Genomic DNA, 26,415 nt, shown 5'->3' with positions numbered 1-26,415 from the left:
ATAGAGATCTTGTAGGTGTTTGTCTCTGTCTGAAGGGTTGGAGCAAATGCGGTTGTATCGCAGAGCTTGGCTGTAGACGATGGATCGTGTGGTGTGGTCAGGGTGAAAGCTGGAGGCATGTAGGTAGGAATAGTGGTCAGTAGGTTTCCTGTATAGGGTGGTGTTTATGTGACCATCGTTTATTAGCACTGTGGTGTCCAGGAAGTGGATCTCTTGTGTGGACTGGACCAGGCTGAGGTTGATGGTGGGATGGAAATTGTTGAAATCATGGTGGAATTCCTCAAGGGCTTCTTTTCCATGGGTCCAGATGATGAAGATGTCATCAATATAGCGCAAGTAGAGTAGGGGCATTAGGGGACGAGAGCTGAGGAAGCGTGGTTCTAAGTCAGCCATAAAAATGTTGGCATACTGTGGGGCCATGCGGGTACCCATAGCAGTGCCGCTGATCTGAAGGTATACTTTGTCCCCAAATGTAAAATAGTTATGGGTAAGGACAAAGTCACAAAGTTCAGCCACCAGGTTTGCTGTGACATTATCGGGGATAGTGTTCTTGACGGCTTGTAGTCCATCTTTGTGTGGAATGTTGGTGTAGAGGGCTTCTACATCCATAGTGGCCAGGATGGTGTTATCAGGAAGATCACTGATGGATTGTAGTTTCCTCAGAAAGTCAGTGGTGTCTCGAAGGTAGCTGGCAGTGCTGGTAGTGTAGGGCCTGAGGAGGGAGTCTACATAGCCAGACAATCCTGCTGTCAGGGTGCCAATGCCTGAGATGATGGGGCGCCCAGGATTTCCAGGTTTATGGATCTTGGGTAGTAGATAGAATATCCCAGGTCGGTGTTCCAGGGGTGTGTCTGTGCGGATTTGATCTTATGCTTTTTCAGGGAGTTTCTTGAGCAAATGCTGTAGTTTCTTTTGGTAACTCTCAGTGGGATCAGAGGGTGATGGCTTGTAGAAAGTGGTGTCGGAGAGCTGCTGAGCAGCCTCTTGTTCATATTCTGACCTATTCATGATGACAACAGCACCTCCTTTGTCAGCCTTTTTGATTATGATGTCAGAATTGTTTCTGAGGCTGTGGATGGCATTGTGTTCCGCACGGCTGAGGTTATAGGGCAAGTGATGCTTCTTTTCCACAATTTCAGCCCGTGCACGTCGGCGGAAGCACTCTATGTAGAAGTCCAGTCTGCTGTTTCGACCTTCAGGAGGAGTCCACCTAGAATCCTTCTTTTTGTAGTGTTGGTAGGGAGACCTCTGTGAATTAGTATGTTGTTCAGAGGTATGTTGGAAATATTCCTTGAGTTGGAGACGTCAAAAATAGGATTCTAGGTCACCACAGAACTGTATCATGTTCGTGGGGGTGGAGGGGCAGAAGGAGAGGCCCCGAGATAGGACAGCTTCTTCTGCTGGGCTGAGAGTATAGTTGGATAGGTTAACAATATTGCTGGGTGGGTTGAGGGAACCATTGCTGTGGCCCCTTGTGGCATGTAGTAGTTTAGAAAGTTTAGTGTCCTTTTTCTTTTGTAGAGAAGCAAAGTGTGTGTTGTAAATGGCTTGTCTAGTTTTAGTAAAGTCCAGCCACGAGGAAGTTTGTGCGGAAGGTTGTTTTTTTATGAGAGTATCCATTTTTAAGAGCTCATTCTTAATCTTTCCCTGTTTGCTGTAGAGGATGTTGATCAGGTGATTCCGCAGTTTCTTTGAGAGCGTGTGGCACAAGCTGTCAGCATAGTCTGTGTGGTATGTAGATTGTAATGGATTTTTTACCTTCAGTCCTTTTGGTACGATGTCCATCTGTTTGCATTTGGAAAGGAAGATTATGTCTGTCTGTATCTGTACAAGTTTTTTCATGCAGTTGCCCCACTGCCATGTACATTGGTCAAACTGGACAGTCTCTACGTAAAAGAATAAATGGACACAAATCAGATGTCAAGAATTATAACATTCATAAACCAGTCGGAGAACACTTCAATCTCTCTGGTCACACGATTACAGACATGAAAGTTGTGATATTACAACAAAAAAACTTCAAATCCAAACTCCAGGGAGAAACTGTTGAATTGGAATTCATTTGCAAATTTGATACAATTAACTTAGGCTTGAATAGAGACTGGGAGTGGCTAAGTCATTACGCAAGGTAACCTATTTCCCCTTGTTTTTTCCTACCCCCCCTCCCCCAGACGTTCTTGTTAAACCCTGGATTTGTGCTGGAAATGGCCCACCTTGATTATCATACACATTGTAAGGAGAGTGGTCACTTTAGATAAGCTATTATCAGCAGGAGAGTGGGTTTGTGTGGGGGGGGGAGTGGGGGTGAGAAAACCTGGATTTGTGCTGGAAATGGCCCAACTTGATTATCATACACATTGTAAGGAGAGTGATCACTTTAGATAAGCTATTAGCAGCAGGAGAGTGGGGTGGGAGGAGGTATTTTTTCATGCTTTGTGTGTATATAAAAAGATCTTCTACACTTTCCACAGTATGCATCCGATGAAGTGAGCTGTAGCTCACGAAAGCTTATGCTCAAATAAATTGATTAGTCTCTAAGGTGCCACAAGTACTCCTTTTCTTTTTTACAAAATTTTTTGCACTTAAGAACTGCCTTGTGGAGCAAGAGCAATGCATTTTGTGACCAAATGATTATAGCAGTGAAAAAGTTCTCCCACCAAATTCAAAGAAGAAACTTCTCTTTTGTAGAGGGAATGGCTGTAGTCTTTTTTAGAGAGCTTTCTGTGGTCTTTTTATTCAAGGGTTACCACAAACACAACTTAGAACTGGATGGATTTTAGTTTGTTCTTTTATGTAAAACTGAAAAAAAAAAACTTTGTAATTCTCTGCAGCTGTCACATTTTTGTTCACTGGTCTGCTGTCCCATATCCTGCCATAAACTGTTAAAAAAATAAAACTGTCCAGCAAGACCTAAAACTTGCAAGAATGTTAGGGTTGTTTTTTTTATAATCGGATACAGACAGCAAATAAAAGCTACATGAAATAGCACTAGATCCTCCCACTAAGAAACATTAAATTAATACTAGTGACATGGGTTGGCTGCTTTCTTTTTACATGATTCAGATTTATCACTCCATTGGGTGATTCATTGCAACCTTTTAAAGGATTATTTGATTCATGGCATGTTCAAAGGAAATTGTGATAATGGCAAATACCAAAGTACAATAAAACAACTTCTAAAGCTCTCCTATCTTGTTTGAAAAAAACAAAACATCTGCTATTCCTCTCTTGTTGGGGGAGAAGAAGGTGGTTTCTCATTTCTCCATGTATTTGACACTTAATGAACTGCATAAATTTATAATTGTAACTGGCAGGACCAAGAGGAATGGAACATTTTTCAGAGATGGTTCATTCTAGCCCAAACACCTGAATTTTTTTTTCTGAGTCTGTGTAAAACAATATTGTATACTGAGTTTTCATGCGTTCTGTTGCAGTCTGATCCCTCTAATGCAGGTGTTACTTCTTTCATTGACCAATGGAAGAGCAAATAATTTCCTTTACTATCTCTTCCTCTGTCAACTTGGACCCTGATTCTGCAATCTTAATCAAGAGGAGTAGCTTTTACGCCAGCAGTTCCATTGATTTTAATTGGGATGACTGACAGGAAAGTAAAGATGTCAGTATTAGGCCCTCGAGGTAGCAAGACTACTGAAGTCTCTCTAGTATTCAGGTTTTCTTGGATAAAGGAAAAGTCTTTGTAGCCAGGGCACTTCTTCACATCTATATATTTTTTGTTAACCCATTTGAATCCTATTAAAAGTAGGTATTTGGCTATTAATCATTTTAAAAGGCTATAATGCCTACAGGTTCACAGATTCTTGTCTCTTTGGAAGTTAGAAGTAGAGTAAGCTTGGATGGAATTCTTAATTACCCTGGCAGGCACCAGTGTCTAAGGAAATGACTACAAAACTCGGGCTGTATATACACAGGCGTTTAAGCTGAAGCTTTTTGATGCACATCAGGAAAGTCTCTATATCTGGGTCACACCATAGTCTACATGCAGAATGCCTGATCCATTTTCAGTTCACGTCATGTGAACACACAGCAACACTTTGCTGTGAACTCAGAGTGTCGCATTCTCCAGTGGGATCCCATGATTTGCTGCTGAACGGTGTGTGTCCTGGGATTGTTTTCACTGTGAACTGTGGGAAGTCAGGCTGGTTCACATTTTTAAAAGAAATCGCATATTTCCACTGTCTCCATCCCATTTGTAGGTGGGCTCATGCCATTTTTGAATTGCTGTTGGCCAGCATGGACCCAGGAATGCTCCGCACAGCTATGATGACAAACACAAATATGCCTGGGCTACTTGGGCTGTATTATAGCTCTCATACCCAGATGAATTTGGCATTGGACTTTCACACCAACTAGATGATTTGGGAGCAGGAAGATACTCTGCAATGGTGGCATCAGGATAAGGCAGAAGAACAGGGGGACACCAAGCTGTTTCCAGGTCACCCACATAGTGTTCAGCGCCATTTCTGAGCCCAGGAAATCAGCATGGATTGGTGGGAGCAGCTCGTTCTGCAGAGCTGGAATGACCAGTGGCAGTGAGAGAACTTCAGGTGGGGAGGGCTACCTTTTTTGAGATTTGTGCAGAACTGACCACAAAACTGCAGCGACAACATACGAACAATACAATCCGCCATCACCATGCAGAAACTAATCACCATTGCCATCTGGAAACTGGGCCCCCCAAAAAGTTTCCAGTCTGTAGCCAATTTTGGGGAGATCAGCTGTTTGGGCCATTCTCATATAGTTCTGTTAATGCCATTTACAAGGTGTTGTCTAACTAGATCATGAAGCTGGTAATGCTCAGAAGATTGTTGATAGCTTTGAATTGCATGGAATTCCCAAACTGTATTGGGACAAATGATGGAATTCAGGTGCCTATCATTTACCCTCTCTCCCTTTCCCTAGCCTTCTCCCCCAGCCAGGGCATAGAATTTATAAGCAGATAGGGGTATTTTTCCATGGTGCTCCAAGGACTGGTGGACCACCATGGAAGGTTTACAGACAAAAATGCCGCATGGTCTGGGAGGGTCCATGATGGCAGGATCTTTCAGAACTCAGTACTTTTTAAATTAATGGTGAACGTACTGTTTGCACTGTGGACATTAATGGTGTGGAGGTTGGTCCAGTTATTCTGGGAGACCTGACTTATCCCCTGTTGCCTTAGCTAATGAAGCCATAGAAAGGCCACTTTGACAGAAGGAAGGAACATTTTAACTATGGCCTAAGTATTCGTAGAATGGTAGTCAAGTGGGAATTTGCCTGTTTGTGTTAGGAACCAGGACGTAGGCGGTCTGGCCTAGTGGACACAGCAGGCATCCCGATCAGCTCTCTCTGCCTCTGCTGCTGCCGGTTGATTACTTCCACTTTCACATGGTGTCTGGTTGACCGGTCAGTCCATAACTCTAGTGTTCGTATCTTTGAGGTTCTGCTGTACTTAGATGGGTGACTAGGAGGCAGAGAAAGGTCTTATTCAAAAAGGCAAAGGGTAGACCAGCTTGATACTCTGTGAAGTTATGGTGTCCCCCCCAGAACCACTGCAGGAGTAGAAGGGGCTTGCAAGCTGTACCAGGGGCATAGGGCATCCAGCCATTCCCTGTAACATGTGCAACAAAACAGCTATTTCTTAGGCTTAGGTCCTGCTATATTTCTCCTGAAGACTTCGGAGAAAGAGTGCAGAGAAAAACAGATAGGATCCTACAATGATTGTCAGCTACTATGTGAGTTACAGGGCTTTTGTACCTCAGCAGAGAGCAATGTAGTTTGTGCCTTGCCCAGACATGCAGTGTGCACTCATATCTCATGTAAACTACAAAAACCAACCACATTTCTTTTCCTCTAAGTCCTGTCTCAGTAAACGTTGAATTTTGCACAAATGAATGCTTCAGTTATTCATATTTGCTGCAGGAGGAAGGGTGGGAGAGTGGCACAGACTGCAGCTGCACCATGCTGGCAGGCACCATTTTGAAGCAGCAAAAGGGCTGAGTTAGGAGGGAGGGAGGAGCTCCTAGTTCACCTCAGCCAACAATAATAATATATAATACATTGTAAATATAAGTAATTACATGCCAAAGTTCCCTCCAGGGGATCAGATTCTTCAGTCCTGGCCTGGGTTTCTGGCTGGGCCTCGGGTTCAGCTGATGCAAGGCAGGAATTGAGGTCAGTAGTAGCAGGGCCGGACAGGGGCTGGCTTTCCAGCTGGCCATCATCAGGTTCCTGGGTCCCAAATGGATCTTAGCTGTCAGGGGCAGCTCCTTTCAGGCATCCTCCTGCTCAACCTCCAGTGGGTCTAGCTGGCCGTTGTCTGGTTGAACTGTTGTTATGTAAAATCCTGTCCAGTTCATTAAAAAATGGACAGGTCCCATGTCCTCTACTCGATTGTCTCCTTTTATCCCTTGTTTCAATGTACTTTCTCCTGAGCTGCTTATTCTTTATCTGACACTGATCAGTGTCCCAGTAGTGACCCCACGCAGATATCTGCTTTGGAAAGTCCACAAAAAGGTCCTTAATCTTGTGGCTGACTGCAAGAGCTTCCTGAACCAACGCTTCTCCCCAGGTGGTGATGAAATCCAGCGTCTCAGCGCGGCTTCAAGCAGTTGCACAAGGCGTGTCATGGGGCTTCTTGAGTGCAATTGTGGTTGTGTTGCCAGAATAATGATACACTGGGATCCAGGAGCAAATCGGCAAAATCTGGCTCCGCAACACTTTTTAAAGGAGGGAAGCATCATTCTGGACACTTGACACAAGGGCATGGAGGGCACACCAGTTACTAACAGGGACATGTTAGTAATGATCAACCTGCAAAGCATTATGAGATTGCCATTGGAGGCATGCAAAAGATGGTGTGCAACAATTGTGTGCACACACACAAAAGACGAAACTAATTCAATTTGAAGCAAACCTAGTCCACTTTGTGAGAAGACTCCAGAGTTTCCAACAAATGTGGAGCTAGTGCACAGTGATGAGTTGCGTCATATGAATGCAAGCTTTTTCAAACCAGACTAACTTGATTTGATCACATTGACAAGCTCCAGAGGTCAGCTCTTAGCTGTGCCAACTGACTTGCTATGTCATCTTAGGCAGATCGCTTTACTTCTTTGCCTTGGTGTTTCCACCTCTAACAGCGTACTACCACTTATAAGACTACCCCACACTGACATTCTGAAGATGAAATTAGTTAATGTCTTCACAATGCTTTGAATATGTAAAATACAACACCAAGTGCTAAAGAAGGGCTCATATAAAAACTTTGGATCCAAACACCCTCCAATTTTGAGCAGGGAAGGTAAGGGGTAATTAAATTATTGTATCAGAATATAAGAATTGTACATCTTGGCCCCATTCTCTATTATTATTATTTTATTTATTTATTGTAATACTTTGCAACAGATAAAATAGGCATAAAAGTATGGAATAAAATGAACAAAGAGAAACAGTGATGTGGCCATTATCACCTGCATATTTTTCTGTAGGTAATAGTTTTGCTAAACAGTCTTCTGACCAGGTACAGTCAGTATGCCACCCTTTAAAGTGAACATGTAATATCTACAACCTGTTAGTCTTATTTGTCCTGATCTTATAGTAAAATTTTGATTCCCTACATTTATATGTAGTTATTAATTAATAACAAATTTTCAGCATTGGCAACCAGCATTTTTGCCCATTAGTAAACTGATTGGGATTTTTCTAATTAATTTAGCTATCAAAAGTTCTAACTGGCAATTTTTTGGCACAATGTGTTTATTTGAAAAAATCATCTTTGCATAATACAATTACAGATTTCATCTTCATAATATCAGTTTGTTTTAAGAGGACTTCTTTAGACCTCGATGTCATTCCAGTGATATCTCTCAGCTTTTTGTCAGCAGTAAATGGCACCAAGCAAAGCCAAAACTGGGATATGAATCAGGAAAGTTGGCAAAGCAGACGGAGCTTTTCTTGTGTACAAATCGTATATCAGATTTTGCAATGATAGTGTGAGCAAATTGTGGTAATGTAAATGGTTTAACTTTTAAGTTCTCATTTTCCTCATAGTCCATGAGGGGACTAATCAAACTAATGTTATGTATAGGTCAAAACTGACAGGCTTTTCTTAATGGTTGGTTGCAGCTGACAGTGGATAGTATTTATTAATAGTACCTGCAATAATTTGTCAATTGAATGGAGGGTTTTGAAATTTTCTTAGCAGAAAAGGATAGCTCTTTGCAGGAGAATTTGCTTCAAATAATCACTGTCATAGGTTCGGTGTGCATGAGTTTTTCAGTGAAATAATATTGTTTATGTAATAGATTGCCATTGGGTAAAAATGTGGAGGGATACTTTACAAGCAAAGCAGTATCTCATTTAAAGACCCAGGTGTTTTCTTACTTTATAGCTTTGAAATGTCCAAATGGGGGTAATTTATTAAAACTTTAAAGCCATTTTAAACAAATGTCTCCTATCTAGGCATTATAGCTCCAGAAGGCCACTTACTGTAGGTTTCTTTATAATTCTTTAACTATCCATGTGGGCCCTTACCTCCAGCTCAGTTGGGATTTCTGTCATCATCATGCTTATGTTATTTATTTACTTCCAGAGTACATTTATGTAGTGCCTTAGATTTATTGGTTCTTTGTTGTGCACTGTGCGCCTAATATGGTATAAAAGTATTTTGTGCTTTTTGTCCAGTGATTTTTTTTCTAATTATAGTCATAATATTCTGGTCAATTACTTCATGTCTTCAGCAGTTGATAATAGGAGATTGATTAGTTGGTCTCTGTTCCCAAAATGAGATGCTGATTCAATGACCGATTTACTTGATTTTATTCCACTTTGAAAGATTTGGCCAATACCAACATCTCTAGAAGCCTGTACAATTTTTAAAATTATTAAATAATAAACACTGACCTAAGTTTTTAAAAAATCACTGAAAAAAGTAAATAAACAGCCACCCCTCACTCAGCTCCCAACTCTGATCAAAAGCCTGAGAAAAGATGTAAGCTTTACACCATATCCTGAATGTCATCTGTCTTGGTGATAGCCAATTCCAGAATCCAAAGCCTTCCAATGAGAACATCTTCCTGCAGATAAGCAATTCTAAGGATTTTTAGCTCATATGTCTCAAATGTGATAATGGTACACAGAGAGGAGGTTTTTCAGTCAGCCATAACCTTGGCTACATAGGACTTCATAGATCAATATCAGGCCAAATAGTAACAAATAATACTTAGCACCTCTGTAGCACTTTTCATCCATAGATCTCAAGGTGCTGAATAAATATGGGGAAACATTATGGACCTCTATTTTACAGATGTCAAACTGAAGCAACAGAGAGTTTGAGGCAGGTATTTTCAAACGTGTCCATTAATTTTGGATGTCACAATTTTTGAGTGTTCACCCTGAGACACTTAGGAGCTGATTTTCAGAGGTGCTGAGCACCCACAGCTCCCACTGGAGTTAGTCACTATTTCTACCATCTCCTCAGGATGCTTTCCCTGGCTTCTGAGCACCTCTTCACTTGTCTGGACTGAACTGCAGCCAGGTTACTCACATAGAAGCCCCTGTTTTAACCAGGGAAAGCAAATAAACCATACGCATATGGATATGAGGAAAAAGAAACAGAACTACATATCATCTGCATGCTTATAACAGTACAGACCAAACAAGCTGTTAATATATAGTGAAGTTTTATTCCAAATAAATTAATGCTGTTGTTGACTGTTCACAAATAATTTTGCTAACGCTGTACTTAAAAGCGAAATGTGATTGTGAATATATAGCTTTTATTACAATATATTTTAACATTTTGCAATTACAATTCCAGGGATTTTTTTTGTAAAGGACTTTTTTGTTTTTACATAGAAAGCTGCATAGACAGCAGTTAATGTATTTTTGTCTGCCTTTTCAGAATTAGAGATCAGCGGTTTGAGAAGGTTTCATATTTTGTGTTTGGAGATTTCAACTTTCGACTGGATTCCAAATCAGTAGTAGAGGTAGGACTTACTCCTTTCTTCATCTCTTGGCGCTATCTAAGGGTTTTCATTTCTAAAATTTGTTTCCCTTTGGAGAGAAAAACAGAAAATAACTTAACAAAGCAATCTTAATGTTGACATCAAACTTGCCAAGGAATACTTTTAGGGGCTTTCAACATGAACATCTAACAGGTAACTCAAAATTATTATTGAAAGAATTTGATTAAATAATAAAATAACACCACTGAGATAGCAAGAGGTACTAAACGTTTTCAGTCTCCCAAGAATACAATTGTATTATGATAATCAAACCCGTTGGAACAGCAAGGTTGTTATTTATGCCATTATTGTGAAAAAAACTGGTCGTTTTTGTCCAAAAAGGCAATGAAGGTTCAGGAAGCTATAGTGCTAGGATTCGCATTTCTGAGGATCAAGAGGACTCGTTTGCTACTTGTAGAATGTTCATTTGCCAGCCAGTGATTCTCTCAGTTCAGTGAGTTTTAAAATGGACCTCAAACATGATGAATTTACTATAATCACTATGGGCCAGATCTTGGCAATTCCACTTACATTGGGGCAAGGCCCCAAATGCAGCTGAAACACTACATTTCTATTGTGTGGGGGAGCATACTTTAAAGAGCACATGCAGAGGGACTGCACTGAAGACTATTGCTCTGTGATTGTCTTCTTTACTGGACAGCAATTCCCTAGGGGGAATTGCAAGTGTGATCAGTGGGCCTCATATTTTGACCAAAGTCCCAGGGCTGCAGGATGGAGAGGGAGGTTTCTGTTCCCTAAACTGCTGCTTTGGTCATTTGTGCAAAGCACTTTCAGCTGGGCTTTGTGCATGAGGCCAAAATTTCATTTTAAGCTTGTGTCTGTTCTTATTGGTATATCTCATAAAGACTAATTCCTATTTGGCTTTATTTTTTAAGCTAAATACATGTTGTTTTGCATGTGTAACTAATGAGGAAAATGATATAATGCTAGAGATATTTCATAAACTTCTATGACAGAATTCCACAAAACCCACAAACTCTGTGACAATATTAATAGATGACATTTTTGCAAACTTCTGTGATATGAGCATCTCAACATGGAAATATGAACAGAAGATGTATCTGAAAATCAATGAGAATACAATAAACCTTTTTCACAAGTCGAGATTACCTTGATTTACCTGGATCTGAGCTTTAGCAGTAGTCTCAGGTTTAACAACTACTTTATTCTCCTGTTTACCCTCTTTAAGTCTCAAAGGTATTTTAGTGTTCCTTTGGCATCCTTGAGGGCAAGTATGCATCTTCTAACCCAGGGGTTCTCAACATTTTTCTTTCTGAGACCCTCCCTCTGACATGCTATAAAAACTCCATGATCCACCTGTGCCACAACAATTGTTTTCTGCATATAAAAGCCAGGGCTTGCATTAGGGGGTAGCAAGCAGGGCAACTGCATGGGGCCCCACGCCGCAGGGGGCCCTGCGAAGCTAAGCTGCTGAGGCTTCAGCTTTAGTCCCGGGTGGCTGGACACAGTGAGAGCGTGGCTTTGGCTTTCTGCCTGGGCCCCAATGAGTCTAATACCATCTTGGAGAACACCCTAAAACCTGCTCACGGCCCCCCAGGGGTCTCGGACCCCTGGTTGTGAACTGCTGTTCACACCCAAAGGTTGATACTTTGTGGTTTAAGCAGCAGGAAGTACTGTGTCTCTATGCTCAAAGTCAAGGTACCTTTGCCTAGAGATGCAATGCATTCCCATTCCTCATGTGATTAATCCCTACTCTGATGAAAAATCGGGGTGTGTCACATGGCAGCACAGTATAGAGAGGTGGAGTTTAGATAAACCTTCATCTTTTTATTCACTGCAATCATTTTTAACTGTAGTTAAATGTTTTAATTAAAGTGTAATTGGAGTGAAATGGAAGGACTGATTCAGAATATGCAATTTCGTATTGTCTATGTTAAGGATCCCATCTTTGTCTGTTATATTGGTACTACCCCAGTAACTTCCATATTTACAGAAAGAAGAAGTAGGCTATAGAATCATCTATTTGGGAGTAGTCTATGCTATTTTTGTACTTTGCTCGGGGTACACTAATGTAACTGAGAGCACTTGTATATGAGAAAACATCTGTCAATCAATCTTCAGCAGTACTGTATATAGGACTTTATCCTGTGAGGTGCTGAGTACCCTCAGCTTCTACTGTTGTCAATGTAATCAATCAGGATTGAGCCCATAATGAATACTTTCTTAATTTGCTGATTTTTATTAAGGTTTTAATTAACGTAACTACATTTGGATTCAATTAGAAATATTACAAATAGCTCACAATTTTTTCGGAAGTATGCATGTGTATATTAGGTACAAGTATTATATTTCTTTATATGGTGTCTTCTACTTACAAGATATGAAAACTTATCAAAATCCACTCTTTAAAGAAGTCATTAGAAAAAAGGCTGAAGTTTTCTCTTCCTTTTTAACTAAAGTGGAATTGGAATTTTTTTCCTTTAAAAATGTATTTCTGTGTCAGTCTGAGAAACCCAGGTTCAAGAGTCAGGCCTAGCTATTAGAAATGGAAAAGATCTAGCAGACTGTCAAATCTACCTGCTGCCCTTCTATTGCCCCAGCATCTGTCATGTATGGGATTATCCTTGCGGAATATTGTGTTCCTATCTATCCTCTTTTTGAATATCTACAGAGATGGAAGTTCCACAAATGACCTTGCTAGGATATTCTATCATCTACACCTTCTTCCTGTAAAGTGTCTTTTTCAAATATCAGATCTCAAAAGAGGGAATTATTATTTAGCATTAGAGTACAGAACTGGTAGTCAGGACTGCTAGGGTAAAATCCTGGCCCTCGGAGTCTTTGGTAGAATGGCACTAAATGGATATGAAGTGTAATTGATCATCATCCTAGCTGATAATATAATGTTTGTAAAGCATTTCAAAATGTTAAATGCTATAAAAGTGCTAAGTTCATATTAAATGAAGAGTAATGGTCAACCTCCTAAAAATAACAAGAGTCTAAATTTAGGCAGGCCTCCTGGTGACATCATAAACCCAAAAAGTGAAGCTAGAGTGGCAGGTACAATTATAATCTTATGTATCATTTTGGTTTATTTCATTGATTAAATCACCTTTATGCTTGATTTTTCCATTAATTACTGTGGACAGGCAAATCTTGGTTTTTCAGTTCAAAATCTTTTAAAGAGATTCACTTCTAACAAAAGAAGTAATGACACTAGTAATGGGGAACAATATTTGAATCATACAACAAATATGCAGTAATAAAAATGTTAAGAATAACCATCTTTAGTACCGGCATAGCACTTTTCATCTTCAAAGTGCTTTACAAACATTAATGTTTGCTACATATGTGCACCTAAGGTTATAGAAAAGGTGCAGTTTAAACATGAATCAAACTTTTTTATACTTTCTTTGTGGAAGAGCTCTTTTGGAAAAATTGCATTGTTTTCTGTTTATTGCTTTATTAGACAACTAGTATGCCACATTGCCCTGTGCTGTATGATCATGTAATGAAAGATGCTTTTGAAACAGTGCATATGCATGCACAAGGAACTATAGTCAAAGTTGCTTTGAAAATTTTAGCTCTGAATTTCTTTACATATGTCCAATTCAAATCACAACCTTAACACTGTAGACTTTTGAGCTGAATATGTGATATGTACTGGTATGTCCATAGGATTTACAAGATTTAAGAACTGGCTATGTCTTGTGCAAATCACTTCATAGAACAACTGGCAAAATGTTACAGACATTTTGCCAGACATGGTGCTGGCAAAATGTCTGTAACACCATCTTGACACAGAGAGGTTGTTTATGAACTGATAACAGGTATACAGGATTCTGATTGGGAAAGATTTTGTGATATGGTGTAGGTTCTTAGAGGATAGGGGTGTAAACTGAAAGTGTTTAGTTATTAGTAACTTGTAATTAAAATGATTCCAAAATAGAACCTTAATTACTTGAGCTTGTGTAGTGTTTATCATGCTCAAAGATCCCCAATCACTTTACAAACTGACTTCTAAATATAACAGCCCTTTCCTGCAGTAGCCCCTAAATCACACTGAAGTCAAGGGGAAGTGAAATGAGTTGGTCTTGGTCACACACCAAATCATGGCAGAGCAGGGAACAGAAACTGAGTAATTGTGATTCCCAACCAATACTCAATGTTAATGCAGTCAGATTTGACAAAATATTGTAAATGTATGGCAGGTTGAATTTGTGATTTGGTATCTAAAGGGAGCAGGATGTAATCTAGACTTGAACCTTTCAAGTAACAGGCTGGTGTCCTTTGGGTGTTTTGGATATATGCACATGCAAAGATCTTAAGCATTAATTTGATTGTCTGGAAGTCTGTAAAATGCTAGTGTTCTAAGGGTTAATCCAGGGTACTGTTATCCTTGTGTATGTTAGTAAATTTATCTCTGCTTTTTCTACTGACCTTTTCCCACACCTCATGAGACAGCAACTGCCAAGCACTTAGTTACTATAAGATGCTACAAGCAACAGATGCCATTTGTTGAGCTATAGGATATAATATCCAAACAGCAGCAGAATGTTGTATATTTCTAAAATCTTTCTCAACAGAGCCATTGAAAGAGGAGAGAGGAAGGCTACTTCAGGACTCCCTATACCTAAGTACAGTGTGCTAAATCAGATGCCAAAATGTTGCTCCTATTAATTTATAATTACTATACAATAAATCATTAGTATATAATCCATTAAATGTTTTATGGGAACCTTAATCTAAAGCTTTATTGATTTCTTTGCTAGGAAATTCTGCTTTACTGTTGTTTGAAGTAAACCAGGGGGGATCAATAAAACAGGGCTAAGCTTCTGGTGAGTCTGAGATCCCTGTGTGCATGAACCAGTGTGTCATCTATAGGGATAAACTGGCAAAAAAGAAATAGGATCTCAGTATCATAGCAAACATAGCAAATACTGGAAAAGTGCAATTGTTTTACAATAGACTTCAATTATAGTACGAGTATAATCTGTAGTTTAGCACCGTGATGCACAGTAAAGATAATTTTAGAAAAACAGCTGCTGTTTAGGCATGTCATCTACTAAACTTTTCAATGGCTTTTTTTAATACGGAGGGAAGCTAACTGCAAGATTCCAATTGTGAAACCTAGTTTTGTTTGACCAAAGTGGAACAAAAAAGACAGAGCATCTGAAATCATAGACTATTATTTTCTAAAGCACATACATACATGACATTTGTGCGTATGTGCTACCTCTGAGATTGTAGCCAATCCTGTGCACCCGCACAGGGAGTTGAAGGTGTAAGATGCCCTGGCACTGGGTACCCAACATTAATTGCAGAGAGTGGGAGGGAGCTGTCTTTGTGGAATTGGTTGGGGGAGTGTGCGCTGCCTCTTCAGCCTGCAGGGGGACATGTTATAGGCAACAACGTGCAGCCCCTTGCACAATGCTCATGGCAAAGCTATGATTTGACCAAAAGGATGTGAGAGCCACTTCATTAGCAAAAATGTTTGTTTCATAAACTGGTATTTGAAATACTTAAGTTACAATAAAAGGGAGATAACACTCAAATGAGTTGGCTCAATACGAGTGAGTCCAAAATGGAAGGCCCCCATGATTATGAGGGAAATATACAAGATATGCTCGTGCACAACCTTTTTCATTTGGATTACACTGACACTTTGAGTTACAAATCTTCGTAAAACAAGAATTTAAAATGTAAGCACTACCAGATCTTTAGTTATCGTGGCACTATGTTGCTGTGGCAATAAGCCACAAGAGTTTGTCTTTTAGCTGAAGCCTTGGTAAATCACCACTCTCGCTAACTACATTAACCCACTAAAGAATAAACATCACTTCATTGCTTTGTTACCCTGCACACCTAATCAATTGCTGGATCCACTAGACTACTGTTAATTGGTATCTACTTTGTCACAGTTCAGATAAAGTAGACGTAGATTTTAGCTCATTATTCTTTTAATCATAGCTGTTCCAGCTGTGTTTGCTCTAAACGGCATCGTGACTTTCCTTGTTTATGTCAGTTCTGGGCTTAAAATAGTAGAATTAATTAAAATAGAATTCCCTATAACCATATAATGGAAAGTACATCATATAATATTATAGGAATGATATGAGAGAAGGAACTAGAGAGTATTCTAATGGTAATATATAGCTTACAAATTGCATTATTTCTGGTTTTTGTCATCTGATCCTGAATATGCCTTTTTATTTAACCGTTGGTGAATTTTTAGCTGTCATGACAGTGACAGATTGATAGCCAACACAGTGTAAGTTTCCACTCACGTGTCAGCCAATGCACCACAAACTGACCTGCAACACCCACATGCATGGATAGTCTTGTGTATCTCCTTATTAGAGACTGCTAGATGTGCTGACTTGCTTTGGTGGTTTTCTGGTAAGGACACTAGGAACTTAAGGGCCCAATCCTGCAAATCATCATGTTGTAGGGTAGCTTCACTCATAGAACTATTCATGTAAGTGAAGTTAGCCCTTGTTCAGAAGGATTACTAAGAGTTTAGTATTAGGCTGTAAAAAGATGTGTCTTCTATATCAACATGTCTTTTACAATAAAATAACTACATCCTTTTTACTCGTGATAAGTGTCGGGGGTAGCCATGTTAATCTGTATCCACAAAAACAGAAAGGAGTCCGGTGGCACCTTAAAGACTAACAGATGCATTTGAGCATAAGCTTTCGTGGGTAAAAAACCACTTCTTCAGATATATCTTGTTGTTTTTACTAGTGATGACACTGTTTTAGACTGAGACCACCAGACTCCATTCTTTTGTACAATATGAGTATATTGTACCTTTTAAATGTAAATGTCTTACAGCTGCGCTTTTGAAAGAATACTTTTTTTAAGAAAACATTTTGTGAACGTTTTAAAAATATTTTGCTGACATAGCACTCTCTTTTACTGAAAATTGTCTAAGAGTCTTCTTTCTTTTTTTCCTAAAAGTGTTCCCAACAGAGAGGCGGGAAAGTAGAATGTGTACTGATTAATAAAATAGGTACAAGACAAAGTCTCATGTGTAATGAATATGTTATATTTAGATCTGCTCAAGTTTTGTTCACTTTAAAATCTGATGTCTAATTCAATAATGTTTTTATGACAATCAATTATATTTAACTCATCCTCCATTTATAAATTTGGCCAACGTAGTATTTATTGATAATAGAGTTGCAAAGCTTGCTTAATAGGCTGATTTTTGAAAGGTCCGCATCTCCATTTGAAATATTTTAGGGGTCCACAATAGAAAAAAGGCTGAAAGCCACTGGTATAAACAGTAACAACAAGAAGTCCGGTGGCACCTTAAAGCCTAACAGATTTATTTGGGCATAAGCTTTCGTGGGTAAAAAATCACTTCTTCAGATGCACTTTTACCCACAAAAGCTTATGCCCAAATAAATCTGTCAGTCTTTAAGGTGCCACCGGACTCCTTCTTGTTTTTGTGGATACAGATACTCGATGTAAACAGTGGCTTTTTTTGGTCATTTTTTCTGATGTTCTGCTGTTACCATGGTGATGGAAGTTAATAACACATCTGCATAGTGTAATGCTCCATCTCTGTACTTATCAAAAACGTGAATTGTGAATTTATTGCAATGTGTTATTACAAATGAGGATAATAATGTATTTCCTTTGAGACAAAATGCAAATTGCCTTGTAAGACTTAATAGCAATGGGGTTTGACTCTGAAAAAATCTGCAGTAACTGAAGGTATCATGTAGCTTGAAAATGAAACCTGTGCTAGAATGTTAGAACAGTTTTAAGAGTCCATATTAAAGCCCCAGTCCTTGAAACACTTAATAGGCACCTGAGTAGTCAGCAAGACTAGTCCTGTGTTTAAAGTTAAACCTATGCGTAAGTGTTTGTAGGTTCAGGGACTAAATGGGAACTGGATGACCATTAATTGAATAATACATTAAAATAAGGATGATGAAATTTTAAAGCATGACATTTTAGGGCTAAGAAATGAACAAAACTTAGTAAGTAAAGTTTAGAGGGGAGGCACGTGAGGGATTTGATCATGAAAGTGTACGTTCTCTAATTTTGCACATGTAACAAAAATAAATGAAGTTAATATGAATGAATGAAATAGAACATCTCACTGGTCACCGTAAGTGAATTCTCTTCTGTCAATCACTGAGAGCAAGCAGCTTACTACCTTCTTCCTGCTGTGACTGTTGTAGACCACACAGGGTTTTACACTGTGACAGATCAGATGTCATTTTAATCTCAGAATTTGGCATGCTTCTATACATATTTTGTTAATTAAAACAACTAACCAGTGTCTAATGTGTTCCATCACTTTCAAAGATACTTCACTGCGGTAAATTTGGGAGTAGAATTGATCCCATAAATCTTTCTTTGCCCCCCTAATTCATAAGGATATATGGAAGTGTTAGGGAAAAGGTCATGACCTCTGTCTGTAAATTTGTAAGGCTGCCTACACACTGGTGTCCAGTGCTAGCTGTCATTTTGTGCTTTTAACATGCCGAAATGCCCTTTCCCCTCTGTTTGTTAGAGCAGATGTTCTTGATTGATTTGCCTGGCATGGGGGAGGGTTTTCACCCCCAGGGGTTTGGCTTTTCATCTATAGTTCTTCAAGCACTGAAGCAGGAAACAGGGAGCTTTCCATAAAGTGGGCAGTGTTCTTCTCTATGGAATTGCTAATCACACTTTCTGCATGATCCGCCACCATAGTGTGTACCCTCAGATTAACTCCTGGTCCTGCAGATGGAGACACAGTGCATTCTTTTGAGTTATCTTCAGGGCAGTAGTTTCAGTCTTGCCTCTAGAAGATACATTGCCTCTCTTACTTTTTTTTAGCCTCAAATTATTCAAGCCACAAGCTAGACCACTTTCCTTGTTTTGCAGTAGCATACCAGCCAGGAACTGCAACATCTCCTTCTTTCCTGCAGACACTCCAGGAACATGATTGTCTAATGAATGCTCATTGTTCCCTTTAGTGGATCAGTGGTAAAAATAGGCTACCTTACGATCTCCTGTTACTTCTAATTAGGTGAGCGAAGTTGGCATGTTGCCTTATTTGTTTAGTCAGCGCATTCCTTTCACAGGAGCAAGCAAAAGTTGGAACACTTTTCTATAATATAGGCCTCGATCTGGGAATATTGTCACCTTCATTGGGCAGCAGTACACTGTAGCTGGCTATATTAAATCTCTCGGGATATCAGAGGTTCTTTCATAACTAAAAAAAAACTATCCAACAAAGAGGTTGTAACAAGGTGGTCTGCCCCTTTACAGGCCGGGGGCCTAGGGCCAGCCACCCTTGTTTGATATCAGACCCAGCTAGATAGAGGTCAGGTTTTCGATAAAGGACGGAGTGAGCTAGTTGGAAGGGAGCTGCAGGAGGGAGATAGGTTCTTGCAGTTGCCCCTGGAGTAGGGGGTCGAAGTGAAGGATGTGTCTTCCTTTCAGGATTCAGAAAGGCAAGGGGAAAAGCCTCTGTGAGCTGTAGCCCATGGTGCGGGCAGAACCGCTTTTTGTTTGAATGTTTTATCTAAGTTTGAAGAATAAAACTGTGCCCCAAAAGAGACTTGAGCATGTGAGTCCTTTGTGGGCAGGGGAGACAGACCAGGAAGCCTACAGCAGCCTACCAGTATATCTTTCCAGTCCTGGGTGTCCTCCTTTGGTGATATAACCTGAGTTAGTATAGTAAGTGTATTTTGTCTGCTTTAGGATATAAACTTACCCTCTCTGAGTGAGACCCTCTGATACCTGATTCTCTAAAAGTTCCTTATATTTGCGGTAGAAACAAGAATGGTACCTATATTGCTTCTTCCCAGCCCCAACATTCCTTAGTACTGCTATTAATCTAATGTATAAAAAAAGCTTTTATAAGAAATAAAGTTCTCCTCATCCAAAGAAAAGACCATTAGGATAAACTTTTGTATCCACAATTTTTTTTCCTAGATGTGATCTCTGCCGTCCGCTTGTCCCAAGAAACATTATTACTTTCATTTTGCACTACACCCAGCAGTAACAAAGTAGAAGTTATAGTAAATTGAACATCAGAGGATGGGTAAGATGTCTGCATCATACATTAAAATTTATGAAAATAGTGACTCAAATGAACAACTTAGTGGTTTCCAAGTGCTACATACTACAATAGATTTAATGCTGTATCTCAAAACCCTGCACAAGAAGAATAAAAGCCCCTGGGCTTAAACTGAAACTTCATTCTAATACAGCTATATCTCATAGGCAGGTGTCTCTGTGCTAGATTTCAGCAAAGAAACCATTTGAAAATACATGGACGTTTAACTAAATTAAATTATTGAAAAAGAGTGTTTTGAAAAATGAATACAAAAATCACAAAATCACATTGCTTTCGATTGCCCCTCTTCCACACATTCATTCTGTTTGATTTTATATCATCTAATTGGAAGGAAGCAGAGACCTTGGCATCTTATCTGTCTGTTTAACTCATAACACATTGTAGATATTATAATAAAATCATTTTCATTAGATACGACAGTCTGGGTACAGTGTGGTCCTCCAGTTCTGAATTAAGAAATTGGTAGTTCCAGACAATACTGGCATCTCATTCTGCTCATGATTGTAAATTCAGGAGCCAGGGGTGGCAATCCAGATAGATAATTTGCTACTACTAGAAACATTTTCATCTCACAAACCTGGGTTTCCTACCATAAAGGCACTTCTATCTCACTTTCTATCCACACATCTTCTGTGATCTTCGTAGCAGAAGGACCAGTTTGTGGTTGCAATGGAATCACTTTCAACTGAGCTATCCAGAAGAGAATATAAATAAAGAACTTGTTTTCTCTTACGCCAAGCCAAAACCCAGGAAAGTAAGGATAAACTTAGGTCTGCTTCTTTTAAAGATGTCGCATTTTTAGAGCACTTTCCTTTTCAGTTGAATAACTAAACAAAGTGAAACTAAAAATGATACTATAAAAGCTCCCACTGGACAGCCTTGCATAGTGTTAGAGTTGCGAGGCATCTGGTTTTCGACCAGAATGCCCGGTCACAAAGGGACCCTGGTGGCTGCGGTCAGCACCATTGACCGGACCGTTAAAAGTCCAGTTGGTGGTGCAGCAGGGCTAAAGCAGGTTCTTTGCCTGCCCTGGCTCCATGTAGCTGCCAGAAGTGGCCGGCATGTCTGGCTCCTAGGGCCAGGGAGGCTCCACGCACTTCCCCATCCCCAAGTGCCAGCTCCACAGCTCCCATTGGCTGGGAACCACGGCCAATGGGAGCTGCGGGGGCGGCGTCTGTGGGCGAGGGCAGTGCATGGCATCCTCTAGCCCCTCTTCCTAGGAGTCGGACATGCTGGCCAGTTCCATGAGATCCATGGAGTCAGGGCAGGTAGGGAGCCTGCCTTAGCCCCGCTGCGCCGCCAACCAGGAGCCACCTGAGGAAAGTGTCACCCAGCCGGAACCCGCACCACACACCCCCTCCCACACCATAACCTCCTACCCCAGCCCTGAGCCCCCTCCTGCACGCCAAATCCATCATTCCTGGCCCCACCCCCAAGCCCACAACCCCAGCCAGAGCCCGCACCCCCTCCCATACCCCAACCTCCTGCCCCAGCCCTGAGCCTCCTCCTGCACTCTGAACCCCTTGGCCCCAGCCCAGAGCCCCCTCCTACACCCCAAACTCTTATCCCCAGCCCCACCCTTGAGCCCACACCCCCAGATGGAGCCCAACCCCCCTGCCCCAGCCAGGAGCCCTTACCGCCTCCCGCACCCTGAACATCATTTCTGGCCCCACCCCAGAGCCCACACCCCCAGCCGGAGCCCTCACCCCTTCCAGCATCCCTGCCCCAGCCTGATGAGGGTGCGGGAGAGCAAGCGATGGAGGGAGGAGGGATGGAGTGAGTGGGGGTGGGTCGGGCCTCTCAGAAAGGGCACAGTAGGGGCAGGGGGCAAGGCAAGGGTGTTCGGTTTTGTGCAATTCGAAAGTTGGCAACCCTATATAGTGTTCTGATCCCACAGGGAAATCCATATTTGTGGTCTGAGCTCCTTAGTTTGGGAGCCTTCAAAGACACCACATTGAAATTTTGAGTGGCCAGGCCCACCTTGTGTGGCTCCCCAGTGTCCCATCTAACTGATTGAGGGGCTTCCTAGGGAACTGTGTGCATTTTCCATATCAGAAGAAGGGTCATTATGTTAAGGGGCCTTTGGGAGGGGAGGGTAGTTTGAAAGTGTGAGGAATCTCAGGAAATTTTTGTGTCCTGAAGGAACATACAGAAAAACTCCCCTCCCCTTGTCTTTCTCACAACGTACTGCTCTGCTTTTATGTCAGTAGGGAGTGAAGAGGCTGCAATTATATTTTACATTATTCCTTATTTCTTACCGGCACATTTTATATAGACATTTCTCTTTTTCACAAGTCATAGATATCTAATTATCCATTCAAATATCCCTTAGAAAATAACAGGCTTTCCTATATGAAAATAAGACCTCGAGCTTTTCACCTCTAGGTCACTAGTTTTCCTCAAATCAGTAGAGGTGTTTGTCTGGGTTTTTTGTTTTGGTGTGTTTGTTTTAATTGCAATTACCTACACTATTTGGTAGCTATTTGGTATCATCTTTGCAATAACTTGGATATCTTCCAGGATCCAGTGATCAAATGACCCACATTATCATCCTAACAATTAGCACGAATTGGAACCTTTGTCAGTCTCCATGATGAGATCAAGCCCATGGGCATGGTACTCCTCTCCCTGCTCATCCTTGGAGATGTGGCACCCAGAACAGACCTGGGTTCACTTGGCAGCGTGAGAAAGCCTGTTCTTCTGTTGCCTATGCAGTCCAGGTCCCAGAGCTATGTAGCATTTTCATGAAAGGCACAAATAAAACTCCATCATTTTTAATTATGTATTATTTGCAGATAATATTAAAAATACACAAGTTTAAGTGCATATAAGAACAGTGCATTCTTATTACTGTCACAATGTAAGCAAGCATTTCTCTTAAAATTTCTGGAATGGACAACCTGTAGAAATTAATAACTTTTAATTGCACTCACAGTATTCACAATGCAGAAGTGAAATAAATGTGTACATAAATCATAAATCTACAGATAATTTGCTTTTGAGTAAACCATTTTAAATATCATTTTGTGGCATGAGGCCTCAAGCAAAATGTGCTAGAGCACTCTTGCCTTCCTATCCAAGTCCTCTAGGCTGTAGGATTATTCCCCTTTCCAGGTCAGCATCATGACACTGGGTGCCTATTGTGTGCCCTTTGGATTTAAACTAAATCCATTTAATACACAACTTCAACTCCCATCTTACCCCCTCCTCTTTACTGACTGTAACCTTTTAGAGGTAGAGTGCTGCTAAAGCCCATGTTGCAGAATAAGACTATCATCTACATTATGTTAATAGTAAAGACAACACAAAATTATTTCTGAAGCACTTAGACGTCTTTGAATATTTTTTCCATATCTTTAGAACATTGCTCTGTTTAATACAGGGTTTTTTTAAATGTTTAAGAAACAAACCTTGCATGCATCCCATTTCTTTCAGTCATTAGTCCAGTATTACTTTTCCTCTGGCAATTTGATAGATTAATACAAAAATTAGGAAACATTTTTCTTGTGCAAAAGCACATCTCAAGTGAAACTAATCTATCATTTCCATAGGTTAATTTATTCCTAAAGTGGTCCTATAACATCATTCAATCCAACTCAGTAATTTCCATAACTACAAATTGAATGTATATCTGCAAATGGAGGTTATCATATCAGTCTGCCAAAGCAACAAAGATTAAGTGATCTATTTTAATATATTTTGGAATATTATGGCATTATAGGAGTTTTTGATCATCAATATTCTTATTTACAGTACAACAGAAAATGTGGCTTATACTGGAAAATACCCACTACGATACTGCTGCTTCTTGAATAAAATGGGGATCATGCTAAAGGGATCCTATAAAAGCATTTCAGAGTAGTATTAAATGATATAAAAACACTTCTAAAGAAAACATGAAATTGGGACTATTGCGTAGAACCAGATCACAAAAAAAGATACGATTTCAGTGATTAAATTTCCCACCGCATTTATAAAATAACCTGTAGCCTGATTCTGGTAATCAGCAAGGCTCAAAGTTCCTCCACAATTGGAAGAGACTATGTGTTGGAAATGTGTGCTACTACAGGACCCTATGTACTGTCTTAGGGTATGTCTACACTACGAAATTAGGTCGAATTTATAGAAGTCGGTTTTTTTGAAATCGGTTTTATATATTCGAGTGTGTGTGTCCCCACAGAAAATGCTCTAAGTGCATTAAGTGCATTAACTCGGCGGAGCGCTTCCACAGTACCGAGGCAAGCGTCGACTTCCGGAGCGTTGCACTGTGGGTAGCTATCCCACAGTTCCCGCAGTCTCCACTGCCCATTGGAATTCTGGGTTGATATCCCAATGCCTGATGGGGCTAAAACATTGTCGCGGGTGGTTCTGGGTACATATCGTCAGGACCCCGTTCCCACCCTCCCTCCCCCCGTGAAAGCAAGGGCAGACAATCATTTCGCGCCTTTTTTGTCTGCTGCCAGCCAAAGATGTAAAGGATAGATGGAGTGGGTCAGAACAAGAAATAGACCAGATTTGTTTTGGACTCATTTTCCTCCTCCCCTGTCTAGATCACACTGCAGTCAGTCACAGAGAAGGCGCAGCGAGGTTAATCTAGCCATGTATCAATCAGAGGCCAGGCTAACCTCCTTGTTCCAATAACAACGATAACTTTGGTGCACCATTTCTTATTGGAACCCTCCGTGCAGTCCTGCCTGAAATACTCCTTGATGTACAGGCACACCCTTTGTTGATTTTAGCTCCCTGAAGCCAACCCTGTAAGCCGTGTCGTCAGTCGCCCCTCCCTCCGTCAGAGCAACGGCAGACAATCGTTCCGCGCCTTTTTTCTGTGCGGACGCCATACCAAGGCAAGCATGGAGGCCGCTGAGCTCATTTTGGCAATTAGGAGCACATCAACCACCACACGCATTATCCAGCAGTATATGCAGCACCAGAACATGGCAACGCGATACCGGGCGAGGAGGCGACGTCAGCGCGGTCCCGTGAGTGATCAGGACATGGACACAGATTTCTCTGAAAGCATGGGCCCTGCCAATGCATGCATCATGGTGCTAATGGGGCAGGTTCATGCTGTGGAACGCCGATTCTGGGCTCGGGAAACAAGCACAGACTGGTGGGACTGCATAGTGTTGCAGGTCTGGGACGATTCCCAGTGGCTGCGAAACTTTCGCATGCGTAAGGGCACTTTCATGGAACTTTGTGACTTGCTTTCCCCTGCCCTGAAGCGCATGAATACCAGGATGAGAGCAGCCCTCACAGTTGAGAAGCGAGTGGCGATAGCCCTGTGGAAGCTTGCAACGCCAGACAGCTACCGGTCAGTTGGGAATCAATTTGGAGTGGGCAAATCTACTGTGGGGGCTGCTGTGATGCAAGTAGCTCACGCAATCAAAGATCTGCTGATATCAAGGGTAGTGACCCTGGGAAATGTGCAGGTCATAGTGGATGGCTTTGCTGCAATGGGATTCCCTAACTGTGGTGGGGCTATAGACGGAACCCATATCCCTATCTTGGCACCAGAGCACCAAGCCGGCGAGTACATAAACCGCAAGGGGTACTTTTCGATAGTGCTGCAAGCTCTGGTGGATCACAAGGGACGTTTCACCAACATCAACGTGGGATGGCCGGGAAAGGTGCATGACGCTCGCATCTTCAGGAACTCTGGTCTGTTTCAAAAGCTGCAGGAAGGGACTTTCTTCCCAGACCAGAAAATAACTGTTGGGGATGTTGAAATGCCTATATGTATCCTTGGGGACCCAGCCTACCCCTTAATGCCATGGCTCATGAAGCCGTACACAGGCAGCCTGGACAGTGGTCAGGAGCTGTTCAACTACAGGCTGAGCAAGTGCAGAATGGTGGTAGAATGTGCATTTGGACGTTTAAAGGCGCGCTGGCGCAGTTTACTGACTCGCTTAGACCTCAGCGAAACCAATATTCCCACTGTTATTACTGCTTGCTGTGTGCTCCAAAGGGGGAGACGTTTATGGCGGGGTGGGAGGTTGAGGCAAATCGCCTAGCTGCTGGTTATGCGCAGCCAGACACCAGGGCGGTTAGAAGAGCTCAGGAGGGCGCGGTACGCATCAGAGAAGCTTTGAAAACCAGTTTCATGACTGGCCAGGCTACAGTGTGAAAGTTCTGTTTGTTTCTCCTTGATGAAACCCCCCGCCCCTTGGTTCACTCTACTTCCCTGTAAGCTAACCACCCTCCCCTCCTCCCTTTAATCACCGCTTGCAGAGGCAATAAAGTCATTGCTGCTTCACAGTCATGCATTCGTTATTCATTCATCACACAAATAGGGAGATGACTACCAAGGTATCCCAGGAGGGGTGGTGGAGGAGGGAAGGAAAA

General features: G+C 41.2%; 1 protein-coding gene across 3 annotated transcripts in view; it reads left to right on the top strand.

Moving 5' to 3' along the window:
• Positions 1-26,415, top strand: part of INPP5A (inositol polyphosphate-5-phosphatase A) — a 430,024-nt gene that overhangs the window by 305,296 nt on the left and 98,313 nt on the right. For all 3 annotated transcript variants that reach the window (XM_073353963.1, XM_073353965.1, XM_073353964.1), the window contains one exon: positions 9,899-9,983. In XM_073353963.1, coding sequence (XP_073210064.1) covers positions 9,899-9,983 — 85 coding nt within the window. The remainder of the gene's footprint in view (positions 1-9,898; positions 9,984-26,415) is intronic.

This window comes from Lepidochelys kempii, chromosome 7 (genome assembly GCF_965140265.1).
Source record: "Lepidochelys kempii isolate rLepKem1 chromosome 7, rLepKem1.hap2, whole genome shotgun sequence".
Classification (NCBI taxonomy): domain Eukaryota; kingdom Metazoa; phylum Chordata; order Testudines; family Cheloniidae; genus Lepidochelys; species Lepidochelys kempii.
This window is presented reverse-complemented; position numbering and strand designations above follow the sequence as displayed.